Below are 17,838 nucleotides of genomic sequence, written 5' to 3' on the forward strand. Positions count from 1 at the left end.
AGTAAAACCGCTGTCTCGTAAGCCACAATGTGCGCTGCTGACCCTGATGACCAGCATCATCATGAACTCCCTTCAACACAAGGCCTCTCAAAGACACAGGTACAACATACTGGAATATTTTCTTCTTACTCACTGGGTGTTTTGAGACACGATACAGAATCCCTAACCGCGTGGTGAGTTTTCCCCACTGTCTTAGAGTATAAACTGTTTCATTAGCTTCAAGGACTCGCTCTCTCCTAGATGGGCACCGGCCTCTATCTACAAAGAACATGACTCTGCTGATGACAGGATCCAGTGACTGGTTATCATACAGCTCCTTGTGTGTAAAGACAGGTAAAGGGCTCTGACACACGGACATCAACTTCTCAAGGTGCTGCGCATGTGAAATGGCCCTCACCGTGGCACCATCATCCCATCGGCGGTGAGCATGGAGGACAGCAGACACCTCTTCACAGGAAACCAACCCACTGACATCGTCTCCAGCTCTACTTAACTCACTCCCAGGAGCCATAGACGTTCCACAGCCAGCCTCGGGCTGTTCACAGGAGAGGCGGAACATGTCTTGAACATCACCCACTCGAAGACCTCTGGCTTCCTCCAGCAGGACATCATATGGGATTCTTGTCAGTCGGTGCAAAACTGTGGAGCGGACAAATGGCTCTCTGCTCAAGGCATCAGCATCGACATTCTTGGGACCCGGTATGTACTGGATATCAAAGTCAAAGGGTGCCAGCTTTGCGACCCATCTCTGCTCACATGCATCAAGTCTCGGCTTTGTAAGAATATATTTGAGTGGATTGTTGTCGGTCCACACAGTAAACTTATGCCCTCGCAGCCAATGGCTGAATTTATCATGAATGGCCCATGGGTGGTCATCAGTCAGCCGTATGCGATGGCAGAACCCCTTTGCCTCACCACAATCTAGGCTATGTCTAGAGAACACTGTGTCATACTTCCCAATTAAATTGACAAGTTTATCCTTCCAGAACTGTGAAACTGGACACTCCTCAACAGACAGGCCTTGAAGTCCAAGATTGCTCAGTGTACTGTTGCCATGAACTACACTGCCACCAACTGAACTCTTAGCTGTCAGACTGCCGTGTGAGCTGTCACATTGAACTTTAGCCACGTTCTGGTAAGCTGCTTGCTGCTTGACATCATCAAAATCCTCTAATGCAATGCAAGGATACACATCCGCCACTTTAGCATTTCGTCTCAGGGTAACTGGTGATGTTGTTGGATTCACTATCTTCACAGGTAGTTACGCCCCACAGAGGCGTAACTACTCTCCCCACTAGTATGTGTCGATTCACACACCGAGACGTGCTGGGCTCGACAACAACAGTACTGCCCACAGAGAGTTTTGTCTTTGGGGGTAGGCGGCCCCACACCAGATGCTCACTCATGGGTTGGAGCGTTACTGCTCTCTTCAACTTAATGGTGCCTACTTTATCTGGGATGGAGTCTTCTCTCCATCTCTCCAGATTTGACAGGAGACGCAGGAAGTGGCTGTCATCGCACTGGCTAGAGGAACCTGGTGTACCCACCACCCGCCAGTAGCTGTCATTTGATTTGAACTGTCTAATCAAAGACTTCAACACATTAGTGCCCACAATGAGTTCATCAACCTGCCCATCTACAATAAGCACTGGGACTGCATAGCTGAAGCCATAAAGCTGAATTTTTAAATCACACATGCCCACTGGGCTAGTTTGCTTCCCACCACAACCCACCAGGATGATATCTGAAGGAGCTAGAAAGTTCCCCTCTACCACTCCTGCCTCCCTCAACCGAGGTACAATATCTGCGCGCAGAGTAGTAGCCATGGACCCACTATCTAACATCCCCTTCAGCTCAACTTTATCCTGTACTAGCACAGAGGTGTAAAACAAACTGTCATTCTGAGTAATTCTCATTGTGTTCTGAAAAATGACTGTGTTGTTCTTGGGTACTGACTCACAAAAGTAAGAATAAACAGATTCGATATCATCATCAGTGGAGGAAAAACAAGACTGCCCCACATTGCCCTCCTCAGAATGGAGGCATTCTAGTTTTCCTGAGACCTGCCAGTCTGTCCACTCTGTCGCTGCCCAGCCTCACTACAGTCAAAGCTCATGTGGCCTGGAGAGAAGCACTTGAAGCACAGCTGGTGCATCTGACAGTGAGCTTTGGTCCAGTGATTAGTGCTTCCACAGACGGCGCACTCACGCTGACGTTTGTGGAACTGTTTACGGGGCCCTCTGTTCACAGACTGAGTATTGCTGACCAGAGCCTTCTCTAACAAAGTCAAAACCTTCTCTAATGTCTCACCCTCAGATATAGATGGTGCCTGGTCTGGTTCACGGCCACATTGAGAAAAGGATGACACCTTAGGTCTGTTCACAGGACCCACTCCCTCCTGGGGGGAGTCAAAGACGGCAGCCACCTGCTGTGAAAGTTGTGTCCTACATGCTTTACGTTCCCTTAACAGTTCATCCAACTGATTGTGTACCTCACTGGCTGTCCAGTCACGAAGGGGTTTACTCTTGAACACTTGGGCCAACTCTTTATCAGGACAGTTGCGTACAAACATGACTGCCAACTCTGAGCACTCATTGGGTAGGGTCCTGCCCTCACTCACAAGGTACTGTTTGGCTGCCTCTGCAGCTTTGTTAAGCCTAATCCAGAAATCAATTTGACCCTCATTAGCATATGGTTTGATTGAATAGAAATCAGCTAATGGCATACCTGAGCAGACAGTATCCCCAAAGTGTTGCTTGAGAACACTGAACACCGCCTTAACATCTGTGACAACAGGGTTGTTACGCATCCAGACTTTGGTCGCATCCCGTGCCCTCCCCATGAGCCTAGACATCACCTCCCCAACATTCTCAGACCCAGTGTAACCCCTCTTCTCTAAGTAGACTCCCATTAACTCCTCCCACTCCAGGACAGAGTACTTATCTGAGCCATCACCCCTAAAGAAAGGTGGAGGACTAACATCGGACTTCACAACCAGATTCAGCTTGGACGCATCAATAAAGGTTGACCCACACTGCTCAGGCAGGGGAAACTGCTGGGGTTGGTGAGGGGACAGGCAGGAGAAAGACTTGAAACCCCAGACTGCAGTAAACTCGCTCTGATAGATTCACCTATCTCTGAACCAATCTGCTTAATAATGTCACTAAGCTGACTCGGAGGCGTCCCATTATCACTGAGGACTGTGGATGATGGTACATCAAAAGACAGAGGTGGGATACCCTGGTCAGGTGGAACAAACAGCCTACCCCTCCCAGCGCTTGCAAACTCAGGACTAGCAAACGCTCTACTCCCAGGAGCTGACTGTACAAGTGGTGTAAATGCAAGGACACCCCTCCCTCTACCCACACTAAAATCCCCAGCATAACTAAATTTGTGGACTTGAGAGTCTTCCATGGCTCAACAGAGCACTAAAATACAATGTAACTTACTGCATTCAAATACAAAAAAAAATTGCAATAAACAAATTCATCAAAAACATACAAATAAGCACGAATACCTGTATCTAATGAGTATGCTACACTCACATTCACTGTTTACAGTATATATTAGCTTACAGCAAACCATCAACAAATGCGCATGCGCAGGTCGTGCGCCTCAGCCACATGCACAGCTCCCGGGATCGGCTTGAGCTGACCAGTCGGCAGGTCACGGCACCAGTTTGTAGCGTGGTTCGTTCTGCGTTGTGTATTTTTATTTAGGACACTGCCACAACTGGAATGCTGATGGTAGAATCATTTGTATTCGACCTGCACACGAAGAGACAACACACAATATGTTAGCCCTCGGTGCAGTCACAGCTCTCGGGCACCTTGCTAGTTGAAGGTCCGGCAAAAGAGAACGATAAAATGGTACTAAGTACGGATAACCCGCGATGGACCAAACCAAAATATACAAACTTTTACAATTAGGTGTATTTACAATATAGATATCAAAAAATGTTTGTACACCGAAAAATAACATTAACTATGCTGCTGTAATTAAATAAAGAAAACACATTGAATTATTATTAACTTATTAACATCCCCTCTTGACCTGGTCTACTTGAACTGTCCTTGTGCGCAACTTGGTGTATAATCTAGGGGAACAACATCACTCTACTACATTTGCGTTGAGCGGTTGAGGAACGTGAGAGACGAGGTTTGGAGAGCTGCGAAGCTGGCGCCGATCTGCAGGGAGAAAGGCATGCGCTTTGCAGAAGAATTGAGCAAGCGCGACAGGGATGCCGGTGGAAGCTGTGGCCACAAGTCGATGAGGAGAGACGCAGGTGGTAAAAGCATTCTTTCACCAGGGTGTTGCTGTCATTGACCGCCGCAGGATCTTTCACCAGGGGTTTGCTGTCATTGACCGCCGCAGGGTGGAGGCACGTGACTGACTGATTCACGCTTTACGAGTTGAAGCCGTATACTTTTTCAACTGGTGAGTTTATTCATTCAATCGTTTATCTGAACACGGCATATAGGTGATATTGCGTAGGGCGGTAATGTTTGCAGTGGCGAGTTTTGGATGTGAGCATTAACCAACGTAAGCATACTAAATGTGTTTTTTGTTCGTCATTTTGTTTCAAGATCGATATTATGTAAGTACATCTCCATTTATTTTTAATATGGCTTGATTAGCCTTCAGATATGTATTTATTTAAAGTTTGAGAGTTTAATTGAAGATGTAAACTATTGATATAAGATGTGTTATTACACGATCTATCAATTTATTTTCCTTTGTATGGTCGTTACTGTTCGTCAAGTTAATTTTGATGGGCATATGCTACTTTAATATTGTTCAGGGTCCCTGTTTATTTAACTATTTTTCTAGGATACTCTTCAATATTTATCTTTCCGAATTTATCCTTGAACACCAAGGGTTTACGTAACAATATAAAACGCAAGGCAATTTTTAGTTTTTGTAAAGATTCATTAAAGGCCAATTGTTTTTTATTTCTAGAGACACATTCCTCAGATGCTGACTTAAAATGTGGTGACAAGATCATTTTTAGCCATGACTCATCTCATTCTGCTGGTGTGGCAATACTTTTCAGACGTTTTCCAGGTACAGTTTGAGAAAGCAGGTGTGATGATGAGGGTCACTGGATATCTATTGTTTTTGAATATAAAGGGTCACGTTACATATTGGTAAATATGTATGGTTATAACATACAGTAAAAAAAAGTATCTTCTAATATCTAGTAAAGTCTTAACTGAGTTGAAAAACAAATATTCAACAGATATCATTATTGTTGGAGGTGATCATGTTGTTCCTGTTGACTGGATGGATAGGTATCCCACCAAGCATTCAGCCTATTGTGCCAGGAATCCCGCTTTCTGAGTGTGTTTTCTGCCTGAGCTGACTTTTTTTTGTTTTGGAGTCTTTTGTCTGAGGTTCCTGAACGCACCCTCTCTGGTTGCCAGGCGACGAAGCTAGGCGGGAGAACCTTTGATTACCCGCTGACCTGACATCCATTCCCTGCCGGATCGTTAGCAACGAACAGTATGTTGTGCCAGCGTATCAGCCTCATGTTTCCTGAGTTTGTTTTGTTATTCTGTACTTGTTGCCGGTTACTCACTCCCGTTTACTGTCTACAATCATTCTCCCGGAACATTCAACTCCCATGCCTGGCCGTCGGTGGATTCAGTGACATCATTTGATCAACCTATTCACTCTCATCAACTCACCTCCGCTGCCGCTCCGTCTCCTGGATTATTCAATTTACACATCAAGACTACCAATAAATACTCACCTTCATTTTACTCACCTTGTCCTGGTCTGCTTCTGGGTTCTGTCTTAGAGAATCGTGACATATTGTTGCAGTAACTTAATAACTCTTCATTTGTTCTCCAACTTTCAACTTTCCAATATTTGGCATTCTCAGAATCCAACTTTTCTTGGTTTAACTCTACAACTAGCTACAGACAATTCAAATCTACAATTGATTATTGGTTGGTATCTTCCAGTCTTATGCATCTTGTCGGTGAATGTAGTATTTCCTCAGCTACTCTGACAGACCATTGTTCCATTATTCTTTCCTTTTGTTTCGATAAATACAAGATTTTCTAAAGCATACTGGAAATGTAACTCTTCTTTTAAAGAATGACTCATTTTGTTTACAGTCTAGAACTCTTATCAGAGAGACCTGTCTCGATTCTGCACTTTCTTCTACTATCAAATGGGACATTATTAAATTCAGAATTTGATGTCTTGCCGTCACTACTGGTAAAATGCTAGCTCGGAAAAGATTCTCCAAGCAGATATTATTATTGTTGATATTAACAGGCTGAGCAATAAACTTGATTTAAATGAAGATGAAAAAGCCAACCTTGCTAAATGCCAATGTGAACTGGACGACATATACAACGATAAGGCACAAGGTGCCTTCATCCGATTGAGAGAAACCACAGGCTAGGAATAGTATTTCATCCATTTATGTAAATGACACTATCTGATGATCTTGAAGTGATTAATAAGAAAATACACTCTTTCTACAGTACGCTGTATCAATCTCATCTTTCGGAAGGCGACTTGGATTCCTTTTCTTTGGTTTCAATTAATAACTCTGTTAAGCCTATAGAAGAAAGGTTTAAGAAACTGTGATTCTGATATAGATATGACTGAGTTGGACCAAGCCATTAAACAAATGCCTATAGGTAAATCTCCTGCACCGGATGGTCTGACTCCTGAATTCTATTGACATTTCTGGCTTGATATTAGAGAGTTATTGCTTTCGGTCTACAAAGAGGGTATTGCTAATGCTATCTTACCCCCTTCTTTGAGACAGGGACTAATAGTTCTTATTCCCAAACCAAAGGACTCTTTTTACCTGGACACCAATTACATTGTTGGCAACTGGCTATAAGTTACTAGCCCATGTCTATGCCAAACGTTTCAGATAGAGACTCTTTAAACAGCGATAATAGGATTAATTCCATAAGAGTTTCATTAAGTCAGTGGCTGCAACGCGATATCTCAATTTTGGGTTGCATTATTTTGTCCAAGACTGATTGTTTATCTAGAATCATATACCCAAGTCAGTCCCTTTTTCTTTCTTCTAATACATTTTTTTTTTTAAAGTCAATTCTGTAATATTTAGATTTGTTTGGAGGAATACAACACGTTATATTCAGAAATCTCAATTTGTGAAAGACAAGATCGTGGAGGTTAACAGGCTATTGATTTTTAGTCGTTAGTGGGTACTTTTAGAATGAAATGGTTGAATTTATGTCTGTCTAATCCTATTTCTATGTGGTATCATATCCCTAACAGTCAATTTAATAAACTTGGTGGACTTGAGAATTCCTAATGAAATGTGACTTTGACCCTACAAAATTACCTGTGAATTTGTCAAAGTTTCACCAGCAAATTGTATTTGCCTGGAAAATGATATTCACGCACAATTTTTCCCTCCACAAAACATTGATTTGGAATAATAGAGTCATTTAAAATGAATAGGAAATCCATTTTCAAAGGCCTTTGGTTTGACAAGGGTATGTGATTTGTTAGACAACACTGGGGAGTTTCTGCCGTTTGATGAGTTCATTGGTAAATTTCAGGTTAATATTAGTCAGAGAGAATATATTTAAGGTTTGCAAAGTAATTCCACTTCCTTTACTTGGACTTATTAAGAACACTTTGTTATATTATGAGGTTGTTCCCTCTTTTCTAAGTTTACAAATGAATGACTTGAACCATTTGGATAAAATATTCAACAATAAGTGGATACGATTGGGAGTTAATTAAGTCATTTTTGGTGATTATAATTCAATATATTGCTATGGAAGTGACCAAACCATGCTATGGTTAAAAACGACTACCTTTTACCTTAATTGTCCAGTTATCCCAAAAGTTAAAGAAACCAATTTTTGAATATTTTCTTACATATGATTAATGATTTCTTGCACAAAATATTACATTTTGACAAAATGCCTTGTTTTTTTTGTTCCTCTGATTCAGAATCTATAGAGCATTTATTTTTTCATGCCGCCATTCTAGTAAACTATGGCTTGAAATTCATGAATGGTTGTGTATAAAATCTCCAGAATTCCCTAAGTTTACCTTTGATGATGTTAAATGGCATTATGCTTATTCTTGTAATTCCGATCATAACTGTTTTATTAACATTATTGTTGTTATTTTTGCAATAAATAAAACAAATAAGCATTAGGCAACCCTTCTGGTATCTGACGGACTCCACCCATGTGAGCACGCTATAAGCTATTCATACAGACTCACTGTTGACAGATGCCTCCCTTTCCCCTGCCCCGCCTTGTCTGCTCAGGTCACAGTTGCCGGTCATTGGCCACACACACACCCCTCCCCTATCCTTTCGCTTGGTTTGCTGATATGATGATCTCTTTATTCCCTTCAATCAGACTGTTATGCTAAGTGGAAAGTAACACAGCTTGCTGCTCTGAACTCCATTTTCCTCTTGATTCTGATCTTCAGCGGTTGGTTTTCCTTTGTATCTAGGTAGGTTTTACAGATGCCTTCGTTTGTTCTGAACTATTTATGATACTTTTGTTGTAGAGATTACCGCAACGTAAAATTCAGAAACTTGTTTTTGTCATAGCAACAGTTTAAAGCAGGGGTCGGCAACCCAAAATGTTGTAAGAGCCATATTGGACCAAAAAAACAAATCTGTCTGGAGCCGCAAAAAATTAAAAGCCTTATATAAGCCTTATAATGAAGGCAACACATGCTGTAAGTGTCTATATTAGCTATATTAGCCTACTATCAAAATGATAAGTAGGCTACAAATACATAATGAGCATTCATGATTAAACGTTTATTTTACATGCAGCGCTTGAGAGAATGACGCACCACGTGACTACTCTGCTGTACGATGGTGCTTTAAGTTTAACTTCCATTATAATATTAATGTATTATGTTTCGTTGCATTGATGAAATTATAGAAATACAATACAGAAATCAGATTTTTTATGTCATTTTTATTTTAGGATTCGAAAAAACAACAAAATGTGCAACGTGCATAATAGGCCTCCTGTAATTTCAGACCTCCCCAGGGAAATAAAATGCTTTTCAATCCTCAGTAATACCATACAACAAGATTCCCCCTTATCTGGGCAACAGACAGAGTGCAATAAAACAGCAGCCTTTTGAAAAGGTAAAGTATATAAAATGAAAATACAGTTTAAGTTCGATTTCTGTGCATTATCCTCTTCTCTTTAGTTTTCTGCAAATGTGCAAGGGTAAAATGCAGTAGCACCCTCTTCTCTTTTGACATGCACAATACAATGCAGCCATCCTCGGACCTGAGCAACAAAACACAATATCCCTATGTGTCATTCCAAATATATACTGACAAAAATCAGAAATCACTTTATAAAAACAGCCACTTTGTTACTAAATATGTGCCTATGACAGGATTGTGTTCTTACCCGTTTAATGTGACTTCTGTTTTCGGACATCACTGGACAGCTTCTCAACATCGGGCATGTAAGATGTAACTTTAATCTTCATGCAGGACTGCAAGCTCTCATCTGTGAGGCGGGTGCGGTATTTGGATTTTATGTAGTTCATGTTTGAGAATATCTGCTCGCACAGGTATGTTGATCCAAAGATGGATAATACTCCAAATGCATATTTCTTCATGTTCCTATAACTGTCAGGAAGAATGGAAATGTCTTTCCACGTTACTCTTTTTGTTATTTGACAACTTCGCATTACTCTTTTTGTTATTTGACAACTTCTCATTACAAAGCAAACATGCAGGCAATCCTTCCGCATTGGCAATGAAAGCAAATGATTCGGTCCACGAACTGTGGAATCCTCTGTTCTCCTCAGCCATCTTTCTCTTTTTCCCTTTGGGATCCATGGCCCATGACACACCCACCGGTTTGTTTGCAACAGCCACCTGTCTGGCACTACGCCGAGCTGAAAGAAACGTGTGTTTCTATGACGTAAATCTTCGTTGACAGAAATGTTGAAATTAAATATTTATTATACACATTTTTACAGCATTGGATAATAAATTATATTAAAACAAAAATATATTCACACCATCTTTTTCCATTTTCATATTTTTGAAAAATCTCCAGGGAGCCACTAGGGCGGCGCTAAAGAGCCGACCCCCGGTTTAAAGAGTTAAATGCATGTACATGGACTGTCAGCCTCCAGTACTTATACTGTTTAATACATATCTGTCTTTTAAAATCCTTTTTTTCTTCTCCACCACCTACAGGATCGTCAGCCTACTGACTAAGCCATGACCCAAACCAACATGTCCCGTGAGGAGGCCTACACTGCCCTGATGAGGGGGGTCAAGGAGCTGGACCTCAGCGGACCAAACATACCCAGCAACTTAGTTCTGATCGGCGACCAAGCCTTCCCACTGGCCATGAACTCCTGTGGCCAGGTCCTGATGGCTGCCTCATTCTACGGCCGAGGCCGTGTGGTGGTGCTGGGCCACGAGGGCTACCTCACCGCCTTTCCTACCCTAGTGGAGAATGCCCTTACCTGGCTGACAGGCTCCTCCTGTGACAGCACTACCGTGGGCGTCCACCAGAGCTGTAAGGCCTTAGCCGACAACCTCAGCCACTCCAGTCTCCAACCCAAGGTGGGGGGCTTCTGCGAGGGCCTGGGAGTGTATGTGACAGATGCGTACTGCGTGGGACCAGAGGTGAAGGAGCTGGTGGGGTTCCTGAAGGTGGGGGGCGGGCTGCTGATTGCTGGTCAGGCGTGGAGCTGGGCGGAGGAACACCCCAAACAGAACACCCTGCTGGGTTTCCCTGGGAACAAGGTTTCCAGCGTGGCTGGCATCTACTTCTCGGAGCACCTTGGGGAGCTGGGTACTCTCCCTGTGCCTCCACAGATCCCTTCCAACTGGCTGGCTGTGGCGTAAGTATTGGGGACTTCATAGAGAGAAGAGAAGGTGGCATATTAATATAGAGATACTGTAGTAAAACGGAAATGTGAACATGGTGTTATTTTGTGCCTCATCACCTCCTAGAACCAGGTGTGAAGAAAACAAAGAAGGGTTTTTATTTAACTCCAGAAATCACCTGGTTAAATAAATGTTTAAAAAAAGGGGTTATTTGAGGAATTTTTATGTGTCTTAAGTTCTCTTGTCAAATCATACCTACCCTTTCACTCTCTTTTTTCCCTAGGATAGGCAAGGACTTCAAGGATGACCTGGAGTTCCTGCTGGAGGGCGTGACTGAGTTTGATATCCTGGGCGAGTATATTTTCTCAGAGGTGCTGGTACACGGCCCTCTCGCATTCCCCATCGGCACCACAAAGGACGGCAGGGCCTTTCTGGCCGGGGCATACTACGGCCAGGGCCGAGTCATCGTGATCACCCACGAGGGATACTTGGGCCGAGAGCAGATGTCCCCCTTCATGCTCAATGCCGTGCGCTGGTTAGACGAGGGCCGTAACGGCTTGGTAGGCGTCGTGCCCCAGCTTGGCTCCGCCCACACCCTGCTGAGCAAGTCGGGCCTGCCCTGTGAGAAGAGCGGCTTCAGGAAGGAGCTTAGCGTCTACGTCTGCACCTCCTACAGCGACGCCCAGGCCGATGAAATCCAGGACTTTGTGGCCGAGGGCGGGGGTCTGCTGATCGGGGGCCACGCCTGGTACTGGGCCCAGACAAATCCGGGCCACAACACCATGACAGAGTACGCAGGCAACCACATCCTCAACAAGATGGGCCTCAGCCTGATGGCGAACACTCTGGACGCAGGCTGCTACAAGGCACCAGTCCCGGGTCAGACCTGCTCCGAGAGCTTCCACTTCCGCCACCTGCTGCGCCGCTTTGCCAGCCACGTGACCCAGGGCGAGACGCTGACAGAGCATGAGGAGGCGGGTCTGAAGAAGCTTGGCAACGACTGCGCCAATTACCTGCACATGCGGGCGCACGACTGTGCCTCGTACACCTCGGTGGTGGCCATGCTCACTGACGTGCTGAAGGAGACGGGCCTCCCCCAGGTGTGCCACAGCTGCCCGGTGATAAGCGCCAAGGACCACCTGCTGCTCAATGTTGGAGCGGAGGTGTACAAGGTGTGCCAGGATCCAGACGCCCTACTGCCTTACCTGATCAAGGACCAGCCCATGATGCCTGCCTTGTCCAATGCCAGGGTTAGGATCAACTGCAATACAGCAGGTCAGTTAGCTCTCATTTGCACTCTAAAATGGAGGATCATGGGTCTAATGGAGATGGTTTAGTCTTGGGAAGCAATATGAAACACCAGGAGTAATGGCTTAGCTAAAACGGGTGCAAGAAAATACCTTTCGCCTTAGCTACTCTGCTTATGTGCAAGCCAATTAGTTAGTGTGGGAATACATGTTTCTAACCATACACTCAATATTATTCTATACAGTTGTGTTTGAATATAACCACTGCTGAACATTGTCTTAGGAGGAGAGGAGTGGCTCAGCACTGGTCTGTACCTTTCCCCTGGGATGAGGACGTACATGGCCATGCCACCACAAATCGTCAACCAGGGCTGGAAGGTATCCATTACTGCTTTTTGTTATGTCTTATCATTCTAAAGTCTATTGAATCAAATAATGTTTTATTTGTTTTGAGATCAAGCCCTTTAGATGTTGATGCAAAATAATTTTGTGGATTGATTGATTGATTGACTGACTGATGCCCCGGTTACCATCAGGTCCAGATAGGCTGTCAGACTGACAACATTGGGAATTCGAACGAGCTGAGGCGAGCGCCAGTGGTTCATGAGCGCTTCCCCATAGACTCCGAGAAGATGCAGGTGTGGAACCTGTGGGGCGGTCTCCTCTATCTCATCGCCCCTCCTCAGACCCAAGTGGAGGGGGTGGAGGTCATCATTCAGGGGGCTGTGCCGGCCCCCTACTACAAGACTGGTAAGTTGGGTGGGTGGGAGAGGGAGGGAGGTGGGGCTCTATGACGCATTTTACACTTTAGTCTTATAATGCAGCCAAGTGATGTATTACAAGGGTGTTCCTTATAACTCACGACGGCTAATAGCAAGTGTTATAATGCGCCAAGTGTGCCATTATTATATGTGCGTGCCTCATAGAAAGTGTTACAGAGAGGGTATTTCAATGAGACTAACCTAGATAAATAACAGGTGAATAAAAGATAATACAAAGTACATACACCATAAAGAGAACAAAGTACATTACTTCATCCAGCCCCCTCATTTACTCATTTACAATATCTCTGTCTGGGAGCCTTTTGACTTCATCCAGGCAAAATGTATCTTTTCACCTCTTTTTTAAAAATGTATTTCCCAGAGTTGTATTCATGTATTCTGATCTGCTATTCATGTATTCCTAATACATAATTGAGTTGCTTCCTGCTCGCTGTTGCCATTTTGAATGTACGATGATGACGGCTGCCACAGATTAAAGAGGAAATGACAGAGCCTTTGTTCTACGTGAAACATCTGTAGAATACAGAGATACACTACGCTTAGAACAGCGATGCTCTCAGATACTGTGTAATTGCAGCTATGTTACTAAAACTGAACTCCCTGCTGTTATGAGAATTGATTTTCAATGTGCTACTCATCATTGTGGTAGGAAATCACACTGTACCAAATGTTTGTCTGGTAATATTCATCTTGAAGGCCATTTAATGTATGTTGCTCACCTATGCTAGGCCGATGGATTTCATGATTGATTATGAAGATGTGCACAGCCTAGTCATAACACTTTGTGAAAATAATAAATTCAGTGAAATGATCCAGGATTTTCCTCCAACCCTTGCCTCTCTCCTCTCTAGGCATGACCACACTTGCAGACTGGGCAGTTCTGCGGACCGCCCCTTCCCCCTGGGCAGAGATGGAGTTTGAGAACGTCATCCTGACCGTCCACTCTGACGTGGTCCGAGGTCTGGACCGGCCTGACCTGGTGGCAGCTCTCTGGGATGACATCATGAGGGGGGTAGCTGACCTGGCCTCCATCCCCGCCAAGTTGCCCCGCAAGGAGCGCTTTGTGGCCGACGTCCAGATTTCCCATGGTCAGCGTCTGTTCCTCTTATTTCTTAGCATGGACAAACTGTCATGACTGGAATTGACTATGGTAGGGGACTAGGGATTGTGGAATTGCTGGATATGAACAGGAAAAAGAGAGATTATCTGAAAAGACATTGACCCAAATATTTCAAAAATGTATTTTGTGTCAGGTAGAACAGTCCCTATACAGTTTCTAAGGGAGCGAGTTGTTGTGCTGTAGAAAACGTGTGGTACGCAAGAGTGACCTACACTCTTAGAAAAAGAGCTTCTATCTAGAACCAAAAAGGGTTCTTCGGCTGTCCTCATAGGAGAACCCTTTTGGTTCCAGGTAGAACCATTTTTGCTTCAATATAGAACCCTATATAGAACCATTTTTTAAAGAGTATACTGGAGTGGACTGCACAACCTCTGCCCTGCAAGTATCCAGACATTGAGCTGACCCTCTCCCCCCACCCACAGGATTCATGCATGCAGGCTACCCTATCATGATACAATCCTCCTCCGCCCCAGACCTGGTGAACCCTGAGGCAGCCCGCAGCTCGGGCCTGTGGGGAGCAATCCACGAGCTGGGCCACAACCAGCAAAGAGGAGTCTGGGAGTTCCCCTCGCACACCACTGAGTGCACGTGTAACCTGTGGTCCGTGTACGTGCACGAGGAGGTGTTGGGGGTGAAACGGGATCAGGCCCACCCCAGCCTGGTGCTGGCCAACCGACAGAGACGTGTCGAGGAGTACGCTAAAGGGGGCAGGAATCTGACCAGCTGGGTCGTGTGGGTGGCACTGGAGACCTACATGCAGGTGACAGGAGATTCTAGTGATGTATACTGTGTAGTACGCCCTGCTGCAGAGTATGTTGTGCACAAACCCTACAGTTAGTGCTTGTGAAAGACCGATAGGAAAATATAGATGCTTAAAAAAAGTGACTTTATCTCGGGTTGAGTTTGTGTAAGCAGTTTCTCTTTGTCGTCCTCCTTCCCACCAGCTCCAGGACCAGTTTGGCTGGGACGCCTTCAAGAAGGTGTTTGCTGCCTACCACACCATGCAGAACGTACCCAAGGACAACCAGGGAAAGATGAACCTGTATGCTGAGACCTTCTCCCTTACGGTCAATAGGAACCTGGCTCCCTTCTTCAAGGCCTGGGGCTGGCCCATTGAGCCCGCTACAGAGGAAAAGCTCTCTAACATGCCAGTGTGGAGCGACCACCCTATGACCCAGTATGGCTGAACTATAGAGGAGGTCACCCCCTTATATTGGGGGCTCACAGGTCAGGGATTGCTGGTGAAGGGTAGGTACCGTTTGGTGACGGGTTAAGGTAAAGGAGTGGTGACTACGAGTTTGCTGGCCTGGTGTAGATATGCTACTGCAAGAATCATGGTTGTGTCTGCTGTGCAAAGAAATAAATCATTGTAATGGTTTTTGAAGTCATCACGAAGGGCTGGCTGAGGAGTTTGGGGGTCTATTGTTGGCTATAAATGCAGTTGTATATTCTAGTGCACTTCAGAAGAGTCCTTGCAAGTGCCTTATTTATAATAAGTTGGATGTTTTACAGGGACTTTCATTTCAAATGTAGTTACGTGCACAGTAAAGCACCTTATTCTGAAGTCTCATGTGTTTTGATACTGTATACAAAGCTAAAGAAATGTACCTCTTGTTATATACTTTATATTATTCTCACTTATTCCTAGAAAGCATATATAAAGAATAATAAAAGATGTATCTCTCCAAACATAGTTCTTTATTTATCCACTGTAGTTCATGATGTCATTTTCACAGTAGGAAGCACTTGACTTGGCTGAAAGACTGATACTGATATGTGAACTGAAGTTTTAGCTCACGTTGCCACTGTCAAATCATGATTAGAAACCCATGAGTGGGAGATACTACTCAGTGTCTCAGTGCACCTGGCAGTTGTTGTGAAACAACTCCCCTACTGGTGCGTTGGAGTACTGCTGCAGGAAACCGTTGAGCTCCAGCAGTGAGCGCTGGTCCACTCGGTTCTGCTCGGTGTTGAGGGCGGTGGCGCCACCGCTACGGACAGGCTCACCATTGTTGTCCACACAGCAGTAGGCGTTCCAGATGTACTCTGGGATATTGACGCGCCGGACGTTGTCCTTGACAATCCAGTTGTCTGTGGAGGGGATGGCGCCCACCAGCACGTAGGCCTGGGCGCACCGGGCCTTGAACAGGTCGGTGAGCTGGGACTCGTGGCGGACCCAGGCGTTCTGGTTGAGCTTGGGGTTCTGGGGCACCACGTTGGTCAGGGTGAAGGTGGCGTTACGACTGGGGACTTGGGGAGGAAAGGAAGGGGGGTGACCATGTGAGATTAAGAAGGAGAGAGAAGAGGAGGAATATACTGTAGGTTTAATAATTTGTCATGAGATTAAATAGTAAGTGTTACAAAGTAGCAATGGCATGTTGAGGCCCACTTGGAGTCAACTTTGAGGCAACGTTGTGTGTTTGCTGGGTTGTGTATATAAACTTGGGTTTACCTTGTACTTAACTTTCAGCTCAATAGTTGACCATCACAGTAGTCCACACTGAACTAAGAAACAATTCTAAGAATCCTAACAACATTGGAATTGAAATGTTGTTGCATGAAATATGTTCAAAGCAGAGCCGGTATTGTGGAGTAGACTACCTGCATGGTGTCCATTGGGGTTGAGATGGCCGCGGTCGAAGCCAGAGTGGGTGTAATCCTCATTGAGTGCCTGTCTCTCGCCCAGGTAAACCCCAGGGTGATCTTTCCCCAGCCAGTACCCGTCCTTCATCTCTGAACCCCACGTAAGGTTCACGAGCTGGGAGGGACAGTAAACTGCTGTTACAACCCCAAGCTTCAGAGCAATTCAAACATAAAAGATCATTGATCTTTCTCAACTTTTTAGGCATCTAATAAAAAAAATTCCCCAATTCATTTTGGCGACAATCTGCGTTTTTGAATTTGGGTCACCAACGTAGAGTTATTGATGTGAGTTGTTGAGGAGACTGTCCTATGGCATGTCTGTTTCTAGCCACAGACATCTGCCCTGTTCTCATGACCCACCTGTGGCTCCACAAACCAGCGCTTCTCCCTGCCTCCTCCGTTGCTGGGCTGGAAGCGGTAGGCTGAATACACAGCAATGCGGTGGTTGGTGTCATACAGCGTGGCAAAGTGGTACCTGTTGTAGAAGCGCTGGCACAGGCGGGCAGCGCCGGGGGTGGCAGCACCCCAGCCCGGTACCTTCCCCTGGTAGAAATACTCAACACACTCCGGGATGTCCTCGAAGTTGGCCACCACGTCCCCCTCAACGAGGGACAGGGTTCCAGCCAGGAGAACACACAGAGCTACCGGGACCGACATTATTGGATGGGACGTTCCTACTTCCTAGCTGATTGCTTTCTCCTCGTGTTCTCTGGTCACGACTAGCTGTGTCTATCCACTCACCTGTCCTGCACCAAGCTGTGCCTCTGAAGTAGGGCCCAATGGTTGAACACGTATAGCCCGTTTAACCAGCACTGCCCCTTTTAACCTGCTTTTCCACTTGTTACACTCTCATTTCCTCTATCTCTGCCCACTTGACACTTGAAGGTTACAGGGACTGGATAGATCCAAATGTACATGGTTCTCTCAGGTGGTGTGTATGTGACATAGACCAGCTGTTATGCGTTTGCTGTGTGTACTCTGTTTATCTGCAACTTTTGTAATGCTGTATTTTCGCTGTATTTCATTGGTGGGGAGGAGAACGTTGATGTGAGGAGAACCTGACTTGCTCTGTCAGGCCGACTGTCTCTCCAGAGTGAGATACAAGGGATATAGTTGGTTTGATATAATGATCGCCGATCGCCAATAGGAAGCCCAGTACTCAGAATTTGGGCACTGAGATTTGTGTATACTGTTTTG

The 17,838-nt window shown here is 45.0% G+C and overlaps 2 protein-coding genes across 11 annotated transcripts in view; one reads left to right on the forward strand and one right to left on the reverse strand.

The window, feature by feature from the left end:
- LOC106592294 (TRPM8 channel-associated factor homolog) overlaps nucleotides 1-15,687 on the forward strand; it is a 50,552-nt gene extending 34,865 nt beyond the window's left edge. Inside the window, exons 1-10 of one of the 10 annotated variants that reach the window (XM_082956218.1) lie at nucleotides 4,111-4,437; nucleotides 8,379-8,475; nucleotides 9,057-9,130; nucleotides 10,208-10,863; nucleotides 11,133-12,124; nucleotides 12,380-12,474; nucleotides 12,633-12,846; nucleotides 13,730-13,966; nucleotides 14,421-14,758; nucleotides 14,943-15,687. In XM_082956218.1, the coding sequence (XP_082812344.1) occupies nucleotides 10,232-10,863; nucleotides 11,133-12,124; nucleotides 12,380-12,474; nucleotides 12,633-12,846; nucleotides 13,730-13,966; nucleotides 14,421-14,758; nucleotides 14,943-15,185 (2,751 nt within the window). In that variant the 5' untranslated portion in view covers nucleotides 4,111-4,437; nucleotides 8,379-8,475; nucleotides 9,057-9,130; nucleotides 10,208-10,231 and the 3' untranslated portion in view covers nucleotides 15,186-15,687. The other 9 variants (XM_082956214.1, XM_082956220.1, XM_082956216.1 and 6 more) reach the window with 9 other exon arrangements.
- Nucleotides 15,676-17,442, reverse strand: LOC106612734 (endonuclease domain-containing 1 protein). Its single transcript, XM_014214192.3, has 3 exons — nucleotides 17,002-17,442; nucleotides 16,600-16,756; nucleotides 15,676-16,248 (listed from the first exon to the last, which is right to left on the reverse strand). Exons 1-3 carry the CDS (start codon nucleotides 17,296-17,298, stop codon nucleotides 15,854-15,856), a joined length of 849 nt encoding a protein of 282 aa, XP_014069667.3. The 5' UTR covers nucleotides 17,299-17,442; the 3' UTR covers nucleotides 15,676-15,853.
- Between the last annotated feature and the right edge of the window lie 396 nt (nucleotides 17,443-17,838).

Source organism: Salmo salar, chromosome 09 (genome assembly GCF_965601325.2).
Source record: "Salmo salar chromosome 09, fSalSal1, whole genome shotgun sequence".
NCBI lineage: Eukaryota > Metazoa > Chordata > Actinopteri > Salmoniformes > Salmonidae > Salmo > Salmo salar.